Genomic DNA, 18,519 nt, shown 5'->3' on the forward strand with positions numbered 1-18,519 from the left:
AGAGAGCAATGTGACCTTAATGAAGGACGCATCTCCTACAGAGGCATGTCCATCAACACAGCTGCCAGTAGATGAGAGCTGCTGTATAAGATGTGATTTCTCTATCCTCCTACAGGAAAGCAAGATGCCACCGTGTGTGACGGTCATCCAGTTTGTTGCAGCAGGCTTCGTTAGGGCACCTCGGCAGCAGCACTAAGAACCTGTCAGGTTATTCATAGCAGTGGCTCAGGTGGGGGTCTCAGGGGACTTCTCTTCTCCTGCATTCTCACTCCAGCCCGGGGCTTCACCATAACCCACTTCACTCTGAAATAATGTTGCTCACCGTCTCACAGCAAGCCATAGCGTTCAGAGCCATATAAAACTCATTCATCCCAAGTTTGATCGGACTAATGGTCAAATCAGATATATAGATTTTTAAAAATATCAAAGCATCCTGATATTTTTTTGAAGATTTTAAGGGGATCTCAGCTTATCGACTGACCTATTTCTGACTGACAGTGCTAACTAAAGGCTTTTTAAACACCCGTGAACATCTCTTTGAACCCTGAGGTCATCGTGACCAGAGGCATTATGCACCACTTCTTTACTCCATGTTATTCTAGGATATCTAATTCTCTCACTCACAGCATTTCATATTGATTATCATAGTTTGAGGTTAGCATGTTCCCTGCACGCTGCACACTATTAAATCCATATCCAGCTGGAATTTGTCTGAATCACGCACATTCATTAAGCCACTAATACTCTGCATGACACCTGAAAGTAGTTTTACAGGAGCTTGACTGTGAAAAACACAAAAGTCCTAAATGGATCATTAAAATGGATTTCATTTCATTGTTAATAAACCCATAAAGTCCTGATTGACACTTGGATTTGATAAACAAAAGTCTGCCTTCAACTGATGATGCAGAGCCAACACAAATGAAATTATCCTCCCATTAGTTTGATAAACATTCCATCAGAGGAGTAATTACTTTCATCTGAAAAACCATCCTATAAATGGATTATGAGACATGATTGACTGCCGCTGGTCACACATATTGGAACCTTAATTACATTGGCAGATCGTCTCAGTGGCAACCTGCTGTAATTAACTCACTAATTACATGGCACTAGTTGCATTCAACTTCAGAAAATAAAATTTGGAATGTGCACGGCTCTGCCAAATTCTGCGTGCCATTAAAACATGAAACAGTGTAAATATTGATTGTTTATAGTGCAAACCCGCATGACTTTTTAACTGAAAAAAAATCCCCCAAAAAAACATTGAGCTGATGTCCTCGGCTGGCCCGCTGCCACTAATCAATGACATGTAACATCCAAAAGGGAGAAATTCAAAATCAAAGCTGTCGCTATAGCAACGCCCCTGCCAGATTCCACCAATCAATGGAGTCCGCGGGGTTGCGAGATGCGCCAGGGAAAGGCCAGCGTCCTACATAAAGAGTGCGGGACAGGGAGCCGGGCGGCACACACGGGACAACACACCTTTCTGCATGCGACAAAGACACAGCGGCAAGAAGAAGGGTCAGGAGAAGAGAGTGACTGAGACATAAAGACAGAGGAAAAATAGAAAAGGAAGAGAGACGGGATAACTGAGAAGATATGGTACACTCACGTGAACAAGGGATCCCTGCCTGGGTCTATGTGGGGACCCTGTTCCTCTTAATCCACTCTATCACAGTTAGAGGAGGTAAGATTACACATGGCATCAGAATTGTCCGTTATTACTGTCTAATCTCACTTTTGCATCCTTTTCTGTAAGGGAAGCTGTGTTGTTCTATTTCAGTCCAGCTTCCCCCATACTGTGGGTAGTAGGGCACAGCATGAGTGTGTGGCTCGTGCCCAGCCTCAGGGCAGGAGATGGGTATTTATCTTTTCTACTCATTCTGTCCTCATCTATCTGTCTACTGGGTGCAGAGAAAGACAGGCAAGTCCATTTGCTGTCTGGCTTTGTGCCGACCCAGTAATTCAGTCCAGCGTGAGCACCGGAGGCTTTCTTACTCCTTAAAGAAGATCTGACTTTGACAGATTTTGACCATAAGCTATGGAAGGCCGCACTCCTCTACCGTCTGATTTGAAGCTCCTTCATGAGCATTCTAAATACTTTTTTGTAAAAAAAAAAAATGTTTTATTCATTTTGTCTGAGTGGAACCAAAATCATTCCTTATTCATAAGTTTCTCTCTGAAGTTTTTATGTAGCAGATCGCAGGTCCTGTTAGATTTTTGGTTTGGCTGTGCCAGACTGCTAGGCCAGTGTGTAACCTCATATACTCCACCATGCTCAGCTGCCACATGGTGCCGGCTGGCTAATTGGAAAAAGGTTACTTTGAAGTGGAGGGGCAATTGATTGTGGTAGGGAAATGAGAAGCATCCCTGGGAGCCAAGTGTGCCCCCCGTGTCTCATTAAACCCCCAGTAACAGGCCAATGAGGCAGAGCAGAATGGAGACAGAAGCGTGTCATGCTGTGGCTTTCATGTATGACTCTCCAGTTTATGCCGCTTGAACTTCTGCTCAGGAAGACTGCCATCTGCATAGCACTGCAGCGTCTCTTCTCTGAACATCAGAGGCTTTATGAGTCAGCTACCTGCCTTGTTGCTCTCTTTCCCTATTAACTGAGACCAAAAGAAGAGATGAGGCAACAGCTCATCAAGAAAAATTGGGGAGCACTCTCCTAAACCTGCCCCGTCAAGTCTTACACAAATGTTGCAATCACTTCGGATAAAAGTGAGAGTGAACAGTGATGAGTGTGTTCCTGTCAGGTGGTTTCTGATCTTCCATATTGTTTTGTACAGCTGCCCTGAAGCAGGAAGTGGCCTTGGACAATGGTGCCACTGTGCTGAATCACTCCATGAGTTTGGTGCAGCGCTTGGAATCCCTCCTGGCCATGGGGAACAGCAGTGACATCACTCTGCGTGTGCAGACCATCACCACAGATGAGGTGAAGGTGATCCAGGCCCACAGCTTGGTTCTCACTCTGCAGAGTGACGTCTTTGAGGAAATGCTGCTCAGTCACAACAACAGCGTCCTAGTTTTGAGGGAGATGCCTGACTGTGCAGCTGTCTTTGACAAGTTTGTCAGGTGAGGTGACTCCAATCAGATTGTCCATGTAAAGAAAATAAAACCATTGTTGTTCCATAACTTCCTCAGTCAAACTTTGCCTCAGAGGCTCTGAGTCTAGTGTAGGTGTTTGTAGGATCAGATGTGAAGCGATAAACCAGCAAACTTGAAGATAATTTGCTGTGGTTATTTAAGCTGTTTCTTTTGCAGGTATCTGTACTGTGGTGACATCTCTGTGCGGCTGGATCAGGCCATTTCTTTACATAAGCTGGCCAGCAAGTACCACGTATGGGGCTTGCAGCAGGGTCTGACCCAATATATGACCCAACATCTTTCTAGTGATTCCCCCGCAGGCCATGTGGTTGGCTGGTACAACTATGCACTACAGATTGGGGACATGGCCCTGCGGGACAGCTGCTTGCAGTACCTGTCCTGGAACCTGTCGTCTGTGCTGCAGAGCGAGGAATGGGGCTCCATCAGTGAAGACCTGCTCCTCTCCTTGCTCCAGCGCTCTGACCTCATTTTGCAGAGTGAATTCGAGCTCTATGAGGCCCTGGAGGCCTGGATTAGCCAGAACCAGCCTGTCAGTACAACAGTGGAGACTGCCCTAAGGGCTGTTCGATATGGCATGATACCCCCTCAGTATCTCTTCCGTCTTCAGAAGCAGTCCCCCCTCATGATAAAGTATTATGAGACTGTTCGTGACCTCCTCTATCTAGCTTTCCAATTCCACTCTGCTTCACCGATCCAACTGGCCAAGTACTTTGACGTCAACTGCAGCATTTTCACTCCCCGTAACTACCTGTCCTCCTCCTGGGGTTCTCCTTGGGTCATCAATAACCCCACCCGTGATGACCGCAGCTTTAGCTTCCAAACCCAGCTTGGGCCCAGCGGCCACGACTCCAGTAAAAGAGTGACATGGAATGCTCTGTTCTCCCCTCGCTGGCTTCCTCTCAGTGCAAGGTCAACCTACACAGAGCTGGGTGCAATGCAGCCCACCCGCACAGAGGGAGGGCGACCTCGCATCATTGTCACGCCAGCCACTTCTAGTCCAGACTTTGCTGGTGTGAGTTTCCAGAAGACGGTGATTGTGATGGCAAGGCAGCAAGGAAAAGTGGTGGTTCGCCACGTCTTCAACTTTCACCAGAGCACGGAAGAGGCTGGAGATTTCCTGGTGGATGCTGACCTGCAGCGTCGTGCATCCGAGTACTTAATTGACAGCTCCCTCTACCTGCACATTGTGATAAAACCACTCTACCATACCCTCATTGTGTCCAAAAAATAGAGGCAGGAATTAGCATCATCTATCAATCCTTCACTCACACAATAACATGCACATATACTCTCATATCACAGCATATGTTTATGTGTCAGGCATGTGACATCAACATTTCTGATTAACTCTTACAATTTTTGCCGACTGAAAACTATTTACCATGGAGGTAATTGATAGAGCCCAAGACTTAGCAGCGATTATCACAGTAATGATAGAGGGTTTACAGTATTTCTCTAACAACAACAACAAAAATCACAGTACTGTATCTATGTTGTATTGTATGGTTTGTTTCTATAATTTATCAAAGAGTTTGAGTTGTTCACATAACCCCTGTGGTAGTTTTACTTTGAAATAAAATGTAATTGCATTTCAGTCAGTCATAGATATTTAGTTGATGGCATTAATATTAAGTAATTTAGTTTTCCATTTACATAGCAAGTTGAGTAAAATGTAAGAAAGAAAAAGCAATCCCATGATCAATGTCCCTTTGTGTTTGGTAGTTTACATGAAAAGACTGTATTTACAGCCCTTTGGCATTTTGTTTTCTCTTATTTACCGCAAGATTCGTGGAAATTTTTAAAGAAATGACACCAGTGTGTAATTTTCACCCTGAAATTAAATAAATAAACAGTGATATAAAAATATGTGGAAGCATGTGATTAATAATCATTTTTCTATCTTATTATTATTATTATTATTGATACTACTACTATTATAATAATGATTAAAAACATTTTTTATTAAGCAAATTACATGCATATTTGACATACTGTTTTTCATGAAAAAAACTTAACTTCCCATGATGCTTTGTACGCGGCAGGAAATACGTCATTACGTCGTTGGAACCTTCAGCTGTCAGACTTTGGCCACCCTAAAAGTGCAGGGTTTTTTAGCAAACTAAGTCGAACTGTGTAGCCCTCGCGGACTTTATTTAAAAGTTGTGCATTCGTTTAGTTGTTGATCTTTGACCGCGTGAGCTACTGATTGAAACCCATCGATTGCACGAGGACGAACCATCTTGTTTTAATCGCTGCTAGTTTTTGCACGACAAGCCAGCGATCCTGTGCGGGTGTACGGGTAGATGCAGGGAGGGAGGGAGTAAAAAAAGGCAAAAGTCTTTGTGCTTCCCTTCCCCCTCATCAAAGCAAAGGGGAAATGTCTCTGTCTAAAAGAGGTAAGTTGTTTTAACTCTTCTTCTTTTTTTAACAACCGCGCATGTGTGTTTAAACTACGATGTGCGGGGTAGTAGTTTAGCTAGCTTTGTTGGACAAATATAACCTTGCCAGGTGAAAAGCTGCATGTATGAGAGTAGGAAAAAAGAAGCTAGCCAGCATGTCTCTTCTGTTTTCTAGCAAGTCCACACACTGGTGTCTGAAGGTATTCATCATACAAATAACAAGTAAAATGATATTTATTGATCGCTCTTTTTTTTTTTTTTTTTTAAAGCTACATTGTCGCACTGTTTCGTTGCCGTGTTGTTGTTAGCTAGCACCATTTTCACGACAATAAAGGACTCTCGCCAAGCTGTAATTAACCGACAACTTGCCCTCCAGCTGGAAATCACCGCTCTGGGATTAACTGTTTGTCGCTGTTGGTAAAGACAAACTCAGGGGGATCGCAGGTGTGTGTATTTTCGGCCTCCTGACCCATGACTCATCGACTGAGTCCATTTGACCAGCGTGCAAAAACATTTTTAGCGCCGCGTAAATTAAAAAGTCTTTTTTTTTTCTTCAGGCGGCGGCATAGACAGCCAGTGAGTCGGCGCTGCTGTGTAATTACCTGTACGCTGTTGAATAAAACATACACACCTTGGAAAAAAATAAGGTCCAGACACTGCGTCTCTCTCTCTCTCACGCTCTCTCTCTCTTACACACACACACACACACACACACACGCTCTCTCTCTCGCGCGCGCGCACACACACACACACGTAGAGCATTTACATTTCAAGTTCACCGCTTGTGCTGTTACACAATCATACTAGCGTTACCATGGTCGGGAGTACACACTGTTTTGAGAGGGCTGTGTAGATTGGCTGCTCGGCAATCACAGCCTTTGGCCTACCAAGGCATGTTTTGACTTGCAGCACCAATAGCTAGTGCTGCTGTTCCTTTTATTTTTTTTCTTCCTTTTTCTCTTTTGACACTTCACTGGATGCAAGTAGATAGCTGCAACACAGGTCCTGCACTCTCATAGTAGTACATGTGACTTTCTCTGCTGAGTTGCTTTTGTGCCTGGGCCCTACAAGGGTGGAGTGGGCATTAGTGTGCAGTTCATCTACTGCTGATGCATGTTTGGAGATTGGGTTCTCCCTAACAGCACTACTGATAGGGCGGTGTGGAAGATTATCTGTGCATGAGTCATCATTGTCTGTATATGGACCCACTGTGAGCTTCCTGACGGTGACTTGCCACACAGCTATTGACACTTTGATCCCATGCACAATCCAGAAATTCCTGTTCATATTACGTACATGCATATTACAGCACGCAGGGTATTTTCCACTGAACATCATCAGTCTAAGAACGGCTGTAAAAGTGCTGCAGTTCACAGGAGAAATTATATTGATCTGTGTATGATCTTCAGCTTTGAGGAAAAAGTTTTACAGTGTGGATATTTTTAGCATACGCAAAGGGATGTGTGCTATATTTAGATGGGAAAATAAAGGTTTTACTGCACACATTTAAGCTGCAGCTAACTATTCAGTGCAGGATTAATCATTTAGAAAGAGGAAGACTTTTTGGGGGAAAAAAATCAATGTTATTCCTCAGAGCCAAAGAGGAACTTGTCCAAATTCTTTTGTCCCTCCAAAACCTAAAGACCCTTCTTTTTTTGGTCATAAATTATAAAATAAAATACCGAAGGACACACAAGAAGATATCTGCACACTGAAAGAATTTGTCTAATTTTATTGTGAAACCAGCAAGTGCTTTACATTTTTGCTTGAAAAAAGATGGAAACTATGAATGATCAAACTGTCAGCCGATTTCTCTCCATCAGCCAATGAATTAGCTGTTGTGACTCTACACATTGTTTGATGTTACATTGCTGATGACGGCATGAATGATTTACAAGCACTTGGGTTGCTGTTTTCTGTTTGCATATTAATATCATAGTAATATAGGTTGAGACATCGTTAAAGGTTTTTTCAAGAGCGTAAATTCCTGGTTTGAAATGCTGCACTACAGTAAAAGCCTTTGCCCACTTAACCATTATTTCCACATTAGTGATGATTATCAAAAATCTCATTGTATTAGGATGTGAAAGCACCAATGGTTGCCCCTCTAGTCCCAGAATGAAGGTATTTGGTCAGAGATGTTGAGCTATTTGATTTCGTCCATGTTTTATCTGCCTCGATCTACTTGATGTACTTGCGCTGGGGCTGATGTCATGGTTCTATCTGTGACCTATCAGACTCAAATCAGGGACCAACCGTGCCTCGCTCCGTGAAACTCGCCTCAGTTGCCTCTAACAGGGACAGTGAGAAGTATGCGGGCCACGTGAAGTGACATCATATTTCCCAAAGAGTCTTGACAGTTGTTGTGTTTCGAGCGGATGCGTCCTGTCTGACTGGCTGCAGCGCTGACCATAGGGTCACTGTATACACACATACACACACACACACACACACACACTGCTACCACGTACTTTTAGTGCAGTAATACTTAACATTAAACATAGTACCAACTGAGACCGAATACAATGCAGTTGCACAGTTGCAGTAGTTTTGCAGCATTGCCTAATTATGTCTAACAGCTTTGGCATGTGAGATGTTTTTGTACTGCAGCCACCGTGTTCTCCTGCAACCTTACTTTTGTTCCACAAACAAAAGGCAGACTTATTTGTCAGGTCAGTGGAAGGCTTTGAGTGTTCCTACTTTAACCCACACGGAGGAAACACAAAGTCTATTTTTGACTGTGCATGCGTGAGTAAATCGCACTTCAATCTCTTCCTACCACATGAGACTACCATATTCTGTCCAGACATGGCAGCCCTATTTTCAGCCTGCAGCACGTAATGAACCTGTCTGACGTTTTTAGTGGTCAGCCATAGAAACTCAAACCTTTCCCTCCAGCTCAGAGTAGCCAGAAGAGGGGCTTTTACTGAATCACATTCCCTGCAGACTGACGTGGTGTGATTCACAACCTCATCGTAATGACATCACTGCGATGTCTTGGTTAAGGAGGGAAAAAAAGGAAAAAGAAACCTGTTTCTTATACTCATTTAGAAAAGAGCTGTCAGATTTGTCCCAGATTGAAGGTGACTTTTCTTGATGTGTGCATTAAACCAGTTCCTCTGAACTGGAGTAGAATAATTACACTGTTTGCAAGAACAGGAAATAACCAGCCAGGTCTAAACTGTTTCTCATCATGTCCCACTGTGGGTGGAGGGGGTGGGGGGTCCTGTAAGAGTCCATTCGCACACACACAGATAAAGGTCAAGAAAAGTGTTCTGTTTTTCCTGTCGACCTTGTTACAAAAGCAAACATGCAGAACATGAGTGTCCATGTCGAGAAATGAGCTGCTTTTCCTGTGTATCGCTGCTAGGCCTGGCCGTTGTGTCATTCTGGCAGGGACTCGCAGGCCTTTAAGGGAAGTCCCAGAGGCTGCTGGTAAACTGTGTTTATGAATGAACGGTTGTCACTGATCCAACCCAGAAAGCTCCCGGAGCTGCACTGTTAGCAGCGCCGTACTCTTCCACTTATCTGAACAAAATATTTGATTATGAAAAGTGAGAGACGGGGACACATTGATTGTTGTGCTCCATAAGAATAATATTGAAAAATATCAGGAAGAATGGCTCCATTTCCTAGTAATCCTCCCTCCCTCCTCTCCATTTTGGTCATCATACCAATGTCGATTAGTCATTAGTCGTTTCCACCTTCTTTCTCTTGTAGGGCCTCAGCTTTTAGTTCCTCTAATCTCCAGTTAGATAACAGATCAGTATAGTTTGTGACAGGCAGCTGCAAAATTGTAACCTTGAAACACTCCGGCCACTACCAGAATAGACTAAGAAAAAACCCCTCAGTTTACACATGTGGGAAACCTCAGAAAGTCCATCTAGCTGGCATTAAACGCTCAGAATTGCAACATCGTAGGATCAAGCCTCTTAAAGTAATGTGGCAGAGAAGTTTGAAGCATATTTATTTAGTCATAATGGCACGTCATGCAAGTCCATTTGCCTTCTGCAGAACACCTAATCACACGAGCTTGTGGTTGCTGCTACAGCTGTATCCCTCGACGGAGATCAGTGCACCGATTCTGGAATTCTAGGCAGATACAGATGTTGATGCTTTTCTGCATTCGTTTTTGTTTTGTTTTGCCGTCATTTCACTGTCTTGTGTCACGAACACAAAGCAGTCTCCTTTGCAAAAACATGACAAAACTGTTGACGATTGTTGATTGAGCACAAATTTAATGTTTCATATTTTTGAGAGAACGTTTTCATTAAACCTTCTACATCAAAATGATCTTATATAGTCTTACTTGAAAGGGATGCAAGATGTCGTTATTTTAATGTCAAAATCATGCTCCCTACTTGTTTGCAGTAGGTTGGTTGCAGTACACCAGGCAGGTAGCTGCAGCGGTGCGTGTCTGATACACCACAGGAGGAGAGATGCTAATCGCTTTCTGACATCTTGTGTTTCAGGGAAGAAGAAGAACCCCGGGCTGAAGTTGAAGCCAGAAGTGTTTGCGCAGCCCACACCAGAAGTAGCAGCGTACGTTTCTTTAGTTCTCACACCGCAGCCATAGGAAGAACCTTTTTTTTTCAGCCTTGTAACAGTCGTTTTGCTTCTCTTGTGTGTGTGTGTGTGTGTGTGTGTGTGTGTGTGTGTGTGCGCGCGCCATGATTTTATACCACTCACCCCATAGATGGCATCATTCTGTTTTTTCCATTTTCTTGAGACCTTCAAATATCTATCACATCAAATTGGAATGTATGCAATTGAAAAGAGGATGTAGGGAATTTATCTTTTTTTCCCCCTTTATCAAGATTTTAATGTTTTTTTAATTTTACGCATCTCTGAGATTTTCAGATATGCAACCCCACTATATTTGCTGGAAAACAACATTATTTGATGGCTATTCCTACTATTTTCTTCACGTAGATGTCCAAAATGTAATGACTCACCAGGTGGCATGTCAATTGAGAACAATATTTCATTTTTCTTATTTTCAAGTGAGCAAAACTTAACGGAAAACAATATTTTTGGGGGGCGGGGAAGGAGAGTTAAATGGGTTCAAAGAGACTGCTGGATTATATATCTGTATTTTTTTCTACTACTTAGTGACGCTTTAGCGACTGAGTCTTGTTTAGACTCTGTTTAACTGAAACGCGATTCATCTTCGCAGGCCCCCTCGGGATCTGGACTCGAAAGCGTGCGTCACAATTGGGGATCAGGTAAACTTGTGCTCCTCTGAGACAAGCCGATCTACTTTTCACTGAGCCCAATACATACATTAACATCTCTGCCTGCTGTTCAGAACTTTGTGGTGAAGGCAGATGACTTGGAGCTGATTGCAGAGCTGGGGAGGGGAGCGTATGGCGTAGTGGACAAGATGAGACATGTGCCCAGCGGTGTCATCATGGCTGTTAAGGTGGGTCGGAAAGCCACTGGGCTCAGCTTGCAATTTGATGCAATGATGTTGGAGTTGAAGCAAAAAATGGGTGATGTCTGCAGAGGATTCGAGCCACCGTAAATACTCTGGAGCAGAAGAGGCTCCTGATGGACCTGGATATTTCTATGAGGACAGTGGACTGCTTCTACACCGTGACCTTCTATGGCGCCCTCTTCAGAGAGGTAAGGCTCACTCGTTTATTTATGCCTCTGCCTACCTGAACACGTCTCATCCGAACGTGTTGTATTTTCAGGGTGATGTTTGGATCTGTATGGAGCTGATGGACACCTCACTGGATAAATTCTATAAGAAGGTTATTGAGAAAGGCCTCACCATCCCTGAGGACATCCTGGGAAAGATCACCGTAGCAGTACGTCTGCCGTCTAACACTACAATGCATATTTATTAAAGGACCAGTTCAGCATTTTAAGGAAAATACCCTGGTTAGCTTTCATTGAGAGTTGTTCCAGTACTGATATCAGTATCAGGAAAGGGTCTGATAATGGGTAAAAATACTACATCTGTATCGGCAAGTATGCAGAATACTACAGCTCTAAAACAAGACCCTGCTATCACTCGGGTATCTCTGACTAATATCAAATACTGGAAATGAATTCATCACCACCCTAAAACAATATCCTAAGTCTCAACAGGAAGTTCTGCTCCGCTTTTACCGGCAACTATTTAATTATTTATTTATTCATTTTTACAAAGAAAAGTAGATTTGAGTGATGTGCTACCTGAGACTTAGCAAAATGAGTGTCAACAAACAAATATTTCTGCACTAAAATGAGCACGGGAGCAGTATGGAGGCTGTGTGTTCTGTGGCTTTATTCTCTGGATTAACCGGATCGTACCACCATGACCAGCTCAAATCGGTACAGGGTTGGCAGTGTTTATTCACGCAAGACAAGCTCAGGTATCAAAATTAGCGTCGTGAAAGAAAAATATGCTAGCGGAACGTCTCTTAATTTCTGACTCCAGAAGAACGTCACTTACAGTCCTTTCACAACAACGGTATGGACTTTTGAAACCAGACTAAAATTGAACCCGAGGGTCCGGCCTGTTGTCTAGGGGCTTACGTTCCCTCTGAGGAGCCAGAGGGAGCCAGACCCTGTAAATGGCTCTTGTTGCCAACTGCTCAGAGCAACCACTGACATTGTGGGCAAAGTAAAAGGAACGACTGTCGCCAAGCAGGAGCGGGTTGTTGTCGTCGCTCAAATGTGTCGTATTAATTGTGCATGTATCGTTACTAGTTTGACCAAAGAACCAGTCCATGGGACTCAGAGGGTTGATTTGATAACTCGGCTTATCACATGTCCTGTTCTGTGAGTGAATTAGTTTTTGAAAGTTATGAGAGAGTATTGATTTTTTTTTCTGAATATTGTATCATTCTGCATGTAAAACTATCCGCGCAAGCTACCATCAGACTGTCCGATCACATTTCCTGATGAAGTGTCCCATTCACTGTTCTCTTCTCTGCCCAGATCGTAAAGGCATTAGAGCATCTGCACAGTAACCTGTCAGTCATACACCGAGGTAAAGTGGTTTATTGATGTTTATCATCGTGAGTCTGTCATTTCCATCCTCCTCATCCTCTCAATAACTCCCCCTCTCCAGATGTGAAACCCTCCAATGTTCTGATCAACACTCAGGGCCAAGTGAAAATGTGCGACTTCGGCATCAGTGGCCACCTGGTGGACTCTGTAGCCAAAACAATGGATGCGGGCTGCAAACCCTACATGGCGGTAAATGGCGGGGGGGGGGGGTAGATTTGTCTCAAAGCAGCATTCTGAAAAATTACTGATAGATGTTAGTACTTAGCCAAGGCTGGATGATTGAACACAGTGGATATAAAGGCAGAACTTTTTCAGATTTGTGGCCCCAGGTTGATCTGATGAAAACCACATTTTAGCAGCCTTATTTCTTTTCAACTCCATAAACTAACTTCCAGATGATATACTTTTTTGAAGTAGTTTGCTCCTGTGGGCTGAAATAGCTTTTTGCCACTGTACGACAAACATGAATGCATTGAAAAAGTGCAGAATGTGCTAGCAGACTGGTGGGTTTTTAATTCGTTCGTTTCCTTCTCAGCCTGAGCGCATCAATCCTGACCTCAACCAGAAGGGCTACAGTGTGAAGTCAGACATATGGAGTCTTGGTATCACCATGGTGAGTCTGTTTGGATCACAAACATCGCACTTATTTTTTTAATAAAGTTTCAACATGCCTCCATGCAGTTATTACTATGTTTTTTGTTTAAACTGTTCTTTAAAATGTGGATGTAAGAGGTATATAAAGTTGTTGTTTGTTTTTGTTTTTTTAGAAGAGTCAGCGCAGTTTTTTTTCTCACCTGAAGGCAACTTGCTGTTCTGTAACATTTGAAACTGACAGCCAAAACCGCTCTTCAAAGAAATGACTTATGTGCACACAAATCCTCAATCTGTCACCGAGTTTAAGAAGAAAAACGGAGTGATTTTGATTCTAAGAGGAAAACCCCTGCTGAGTAATCTGCTCTGATTCAAACTTTAATATGAGCTGAATGAATGAATGAGGAAATGCAACCGCATGTGCGGCTCAGAAAGAGGAAGGAAACGCTGACGAAACGTGCCTGACAATGGACCAACACCCAGTATTTGCATAAAGGGAAGTGAATGGGAAAATTAATATTTTTGCAGATTTAGAGGGAATCAGTTCAAATCTGAGCTGGACTTGGATGGAAAACCTGATTATTAGTAAAGGTAATTCATGTAGAGTGTCATGCGTCTTGCACTCACTCAGAGGCAGTCAGATATGAGCAAACAACCATGTTTTGACGGCTAAATAATCGGCGTGAGTATGTATTTGAGGGTTTGAGCTGGGGCATACACTACGCTGAACTATCATAACATGTAGTTGTATCATGTTCAGTCTTCGCTAATTGCACCCTTTCTGTCTCCTAGATCGAGTTGGCCATTTTGAAATTCCCGTATGACTCATGGGGCACCCCGTTCCAGCAGCTCAAACAGGTGGTGGACGAGCCGTCTCCACAGCTACCCGCCGACCGTTTCTCACCAGAATTTGTAGACTTCATCTCCCAGTGGTGAGCCTCGTTATCCCCTCATGTGCAGCCACAGTGGAGTGGCACAGTGTCCACCAGGGGGCAGTGTTTGCTCTCCATTTACTGAAGGAGGCGGAAGATGGACAGTACGTCTGGGGCCTCAACTTGATATAAACAGGCAGTATTTACAAGAAGAAGCTAAGATGCAGGACGGTAGAAGCCAAAGTCTAGTAAACGGTAGCGTTTATGCCAGGGTTGTTTTAAGTCTCATCCTTCCCCTCAGACAAAGCCCAGAATGAGGTGCTTCTCTCCTAGTTCCTGGGTGGTAGTGGGATCATGATTGTATTAATTGCAGAGACTTCACTTTATTATCATTGTAACTAGTACTAGTACTGGTAACATTCTGCACTATAGCTTTAAGTCGAATAGAAGTTGTTTTTTTGAATTCCAACCCTGAAAACCTCTAAAATTCCATAAAAGTGCAGCATCTCTGAACTATCTCTTCAAACAAATTGAGTACCTGAGCTTTTCCCCACAATATCCTGTAGTGAATGTCATGTCGTCTACACCTCTGATTGATGCAACTAGAATATAATCCACTTATGTCTCATTTGTTGTTTCTGAATCTTCTCACTTGTATGTGCACATTTTGTTTCTCATTCCAGCTTAAGAAAGAAGCCAAATGAGAGACCAGCGTATACAGAATTAATGGTTAGTATTTCTGTTGTCTTATTAAGGTTTCGTCCTTGTTAAAATGTTGCATGCACTCTTGGCCACAAGAGGCCAGGCTAACCCAATAATTCCTGAGATTATGACTCTGTATGCGCCACAAGTTCATAAAAAAAACCTGCTTTTCTTGAAATATTAGATTTAATATTAATATTATATTTCTAACCCTGATTGTCCTCCATTTGCTGCAGAAACACCCTTTTTTCACCCTGCATGACTCCAAAGAGACAGACGTGGCCACTTTTGTCAAGGTCATCCTGGAAGACTGATGGGCTCACTCCAGGCTCCGCCCCGTCAGAGTAGGCGGGACCTCTCAGTAAACAAACCAATGGCCTACCTTTTTTTTAAAAACAAAAAACAGCAACAACAAAAGAGAGAGAAAAAAAAAAAAAGAAAAACACAACCCACTGGAATGACAACTCTGATGCACCCACACACATGAGGCTGTGACCCAACGACAGCCCAGCAGCACTGGAGTGGGAGAGTGGCGGTAATATGAACTCATTGGTTCACAAAGTGAAGAGGTTTAATTCACTCCTCGGAGCGCCCTGTGTGTGAGTGTGTAAGTGTTGGTGTGTGTGTGCGTGCGTGTGTGCGTGTGCCTGTGCGCATGTATGTGTGAGTTGGTGTGTGTGTGTGCATGTGTGTGAGCAGTTACCCAACATGACAAATATGAACTGATTTGTTGTTTTGTTTCCCCCCACTGCCCATTATTATTATTATTATTATTATTATTATTATTATTATTATTATTTTCTCTTTAGAACAGACAGAGCCAGCCATTTTTTTTCTTTTGTGACACATATTGTATGAATTTCATCTGCAAAACCAACCTTTAATGTGTATGTCGTTGTGTATTGAAAGCTATATTTGCATATGCGTGTGTATGTTTTTGATACTGTACATTGTCGATTAAGTGAGACTTTTCCCCAGACTCAAGAGCCTTATTAGGCACATCAGGATCAAGTTTGACCTGATTCTGGTGTCACAGGGATGTGAGCTTGCAGGAGGCTACAAGGCTGAGACAACAACAATAAAAAAAAAAAAAAAAAAAAAAAAAGAAAGAAAACATGCCACTCACCAAGAGATGTCAAAGGTCACACGGAAAGGGAAGAGCCTCGAATCGTTCCTAGACCTGCTGGGGCGGCGAGAGACGTCCTGTAATCATCGTCCAGCTCCTGCAGTGACCTCTGGTTGGCTATGAAAGCGTCGTCTCCAGCGCTGCCTCTGCCTGGAAAGTATTCAGGGGTCGCTCAATCAAGCTCGTGTGCCATTTTGCAAATCGTTCTTTTACATGGATTCTGCGTCTCCTCTTTTTTCTTCTTTTTCTTTTGGACTGTTTCTAGCCTACATATAAAAAAATATCTTTGCTTACCTTCCTCCATTCTGGAGTCAGCATATTCTTTTCATATCAGGCACTTATGGTTGTTTTTTGTTTTTCCAAGAGACCTTATTATGCCTTACAGACAGTATGTTAGGGGAATAATTTATGTGTTGAAGATGTAAATACTATCTCATCTTTTTTTTTTTTTTTTTAAATTTAACATGGCACTGTCTGGACGTGGCAGTGTAGACGAGTGTTAGAGTGGTTGGTAGTATTTTATTGCAGTGTGACACTCGCGCGTATACACACTCACACACATACAAACACACGCACATATACAAACACACACACATATGCAAACAAAAACACATTCTCCCAGGGCCAGCTGACTTCTCGTTCACCCATTTTGGACTGATGCGCTGTCGAGCTCCACCGCTCAGGTTTCTGCGCTCTCCTTGGTGTGGAGAGACAGCCCCCCCCCCCACCAGACCCCAATCCCTCCCTCCCTCCCCAGTCATGCTTTTCCTTGAGAGCTTCTATTCAGTCCACGGTGAGCGGCCCACGCCTTCACCGCACTATGCAGAGTCTCAAGACACCCCCCCATCCCCCCCACCATTCCTGAAGTGTTCAGAGACCGATGGTGTTGGTGACTGATGTCAATGGCGTGGATGACTGCCATGCCTCTGTTCATGGCTAGCACTCATCGCCTCTCTGGTTTACACTGTAGTTCGACCTTTTTATATCAAAAAGTCAGCGAGTTATTTATGATTGTGAATAATAAGGGAAAGCTAGCAACACCACAAAGAAGCTGCTGTTTCGTTTTATTTTTGTTTTGTTTCTCTTTTTTTCGGCCTTCTTTGCATGGCCGTTCCCTTTGGTATGTTAAAAGTGGGCTTTTTACGCTGATCACAATGAGAATGGAACACTTGCTCTACCTCTTACTCCTTCACTCTATTTGCCACCGTTTCATGTGGTGGGACTGACAAACTTGAACTATGGAAAGACAAAAAAATAAAGGCTTTATTGTTCAGTATGATGGTTTAAAGCTTTTATGTGTGGTCATTAGAGCGGGTGACGCACAGAGGATGTAATAGATAAGATAAAAACCAACAAAAAAAGTTCTTTATTGCGCCTTCTTTCTTGTTAAATTCATTATTTTTGTCAGTTCCACATGGATCACTTGAGTTGCTCCTCCGCTCACGTGAGCAGCTCCTTCATGGCACTAACAGGCCTACTGAAGCCTCGAGCAACAGGCTTCACTAAGTCCTGGGGAAAAAAAAAAACAAAACCTGGAAAAGTCAGAGAATTCGAAAAGAAAAAAAAATTGCCGTTTTCCAGGCCTGGAAAAGATTTTGTAAAATAAACAAAGCCAATAAATTGTAGGGGAGAAAAAAGTCATGGAAATTTACTTAAAAATGACCTGCATATCAGAGTACAGTTCAGTTCAGTTAACATCGACTGAGAAATCTCTCTGGTTAGTGTTTATTTACTTTGATACATGTTCATGTTGCATCAATCCATTTAGCGTCATTAATGTTAATTAAATATACACTGATCACGTTCAGACAAACACTCTTGTGTGTTTCACGTTCCTGAGAATGTAAGGTCATGGAAATTCAGGCTGACGTGACCCTCCAAGGGAGCTGCTTTTATTCTACATTCACGTGTCGCAGCGACCGTATCTCCCATCCTCCTGCGTGGGACACTGAAAAAGAGAATGTATTGATTCCTTCGTTCTTTCTAGCAACTTCATGTATATTAACAAAAAAAAAAACAAAAAAAAACGACAAATAGCTGCACCCTCTACAGCTTACATTTTCAAAATAGGCTCCCTTCTGAATTCATTTGCGCAGCTTCCAAAGATCGATTTTTCCCTGGAATAATCTGACGTCTAAACTGAAACTCAAATGTTCAAGGCCTGTTTATTGCTGAAGTGTATTTCTTGAGGTGGTCGTAGGATTTATTGCTCTGAGCTGACAATGAAAAATGATTTGTACATCGGGGTAAACTTAATGGTTATTCACTTCAGTACATTGTTGGATGATTAGTTTCAGTTAGCTTTTCTGCAACAGCCCGTAGAAGCTAAAGGGCTTTTCTTCTTTTTCTTTTTTTTTTAACTAAACTTCATCTTTTATTTCCATTTCATCAAAATGTATTCTTTTACCAGAGAATTGTTTTAATATAAATAACTGTACTCCTCAAGAATATGTGTAGTTTGAACACTTCTGGTTATGACAGAAGCGAAGAAATGTGCATTTCGACTTAAAACCCATTAAAAAGTTGCCCGCTGAAATGTAAATGCATAACAAACTGTGTTCTGTCTTCAGACTAAAATCCCAACCAAGTATTAACCGTTTCAATTCATAGTTTAGAATTCAATTAATGGGGTTGTTATATCACAGTTTGCCTTTTGATAGTAATATGAGGCAGGTAATTTAAATATCAATCTATATATATATATCTATATATGTGT

General features: G+C 42.6%; 2 protein-coding genes across 2 annotated transcripts; both read left to right on the forward strand.

Annotated features, from left to right (window-relative positions):
- The first annotated feature begins 225 nt into the window (after positions 1-225).
- btbd17b (BTB (POZ) domain containing 17b) lies at positions 226-4,961 on the forward strand. Its single transcript, XM_086184544.1, has 3 exons — positions 226-1,690; positions 2,793-3,078; positions 3,268-4,961. The coding sequence occupies exons 1-3, from the start codon at positions 1,603-1,605 to the stop codon at positions 4,340-4,342; spliced, it is 1,449 nt and encodes a 482-aa protein (XP_086040670.1). The 5' UTR covers positions 226-1,602; the 3' UTR covers positions 4,343-4,961.
- A 209-nt stretch (positions 4,962-5,170) lies between these two features.
- Positions 5,171-18,222, forward strand: LOC147245040 (dual specificity mitogen-activated protein kinase kinase 6-like). The gene is made up of 12 exons (XM_086184933.1): positions 5,171-5,507; positions 9,983-10,052; positions 10,687-10,735; positions 10,819-10,932; positions 11,016-11,135; positions 11,207-11,323; positions 12,441-12,492; positions 12,574-12,701; positions 13,048-13,125; positions 13,896-14,035; positions 14,659-14,704; positions 14,914-18,222. Exons 1-12 carry the CDS (start codon positions 5,489-5,491, stop codon positions 14,989-14,991), a joined length of 1,011 nt encoding a protein of 336 aa, XP_086041059.1. The 5' UTR covers positions 5,171-5,488; the 3' UTR covers positions 14,992-18,222.
- Positions 18,223-18,519: the final 297 nt, after the last annotated feature.

This window comes from Aulostomus chinensis, chromosome 18 (genome assembly GCF_037954235.1).
Source record: "Aulostomus chinensis isolate RoL2024-O1b breed Wild chromosome 18, RoL_Achi_v1.0, whole genome shotgun sequence".
NCBI classification, from domain to species: Eukaryota; Metazoa; Chordata; class Actinopteri; order Syngnathiformes; family Aulostomidae; genus Aulostomus; species Aulostomus chinensis.

What these genes read in the sequence shown, in the direction of transcription:
- btbd17b (XM_086184544.1), top strand. Translation starts at nt 1,603, where the DNA reads ATGGTACACTCACGTGAACAAGGGATCCCTGCCTGGGTCTATGTGGGG. An exon ending in CTCTATCACAGTTAGAGGAG is followed by an intron (nt 1,691 to 2,792) that starts GTAAGATTACAC and finishes TGTTTTGTACAG; the next exon opens with CTGCCCTGAAGCAGGAAGTG. An exon ending in GTCTTTGACAAGTTTGTCAG is followed by an intron (nt 3,079 to 3,267) that starts GTGAGGTGACTC and finishes TTTCTTTTGCAG; the next exon opens with GTATCTGTACTGTGGTGACA.
- LOC147245040 (XM_086184933.1), top strand. An exon ending in GCGTCACAATTGGGGATCAG is followed by an intron (nt 10,736 to 10,818) that starts GTAAACTTGTGC and finishes CCTGCTGTTCAG; the next exon opens with AACTTTGTGGTGAAGGCAGA. An exon ending in GTAGACTTCATCTCCCAGTG is followed by an intron (nt 14,036 to 14,658) that starts GTGAGCCTCGTT and finishes TTCTCATTCCAG; the next exon opens with CTTAAGAAAGAAGCCAAATG.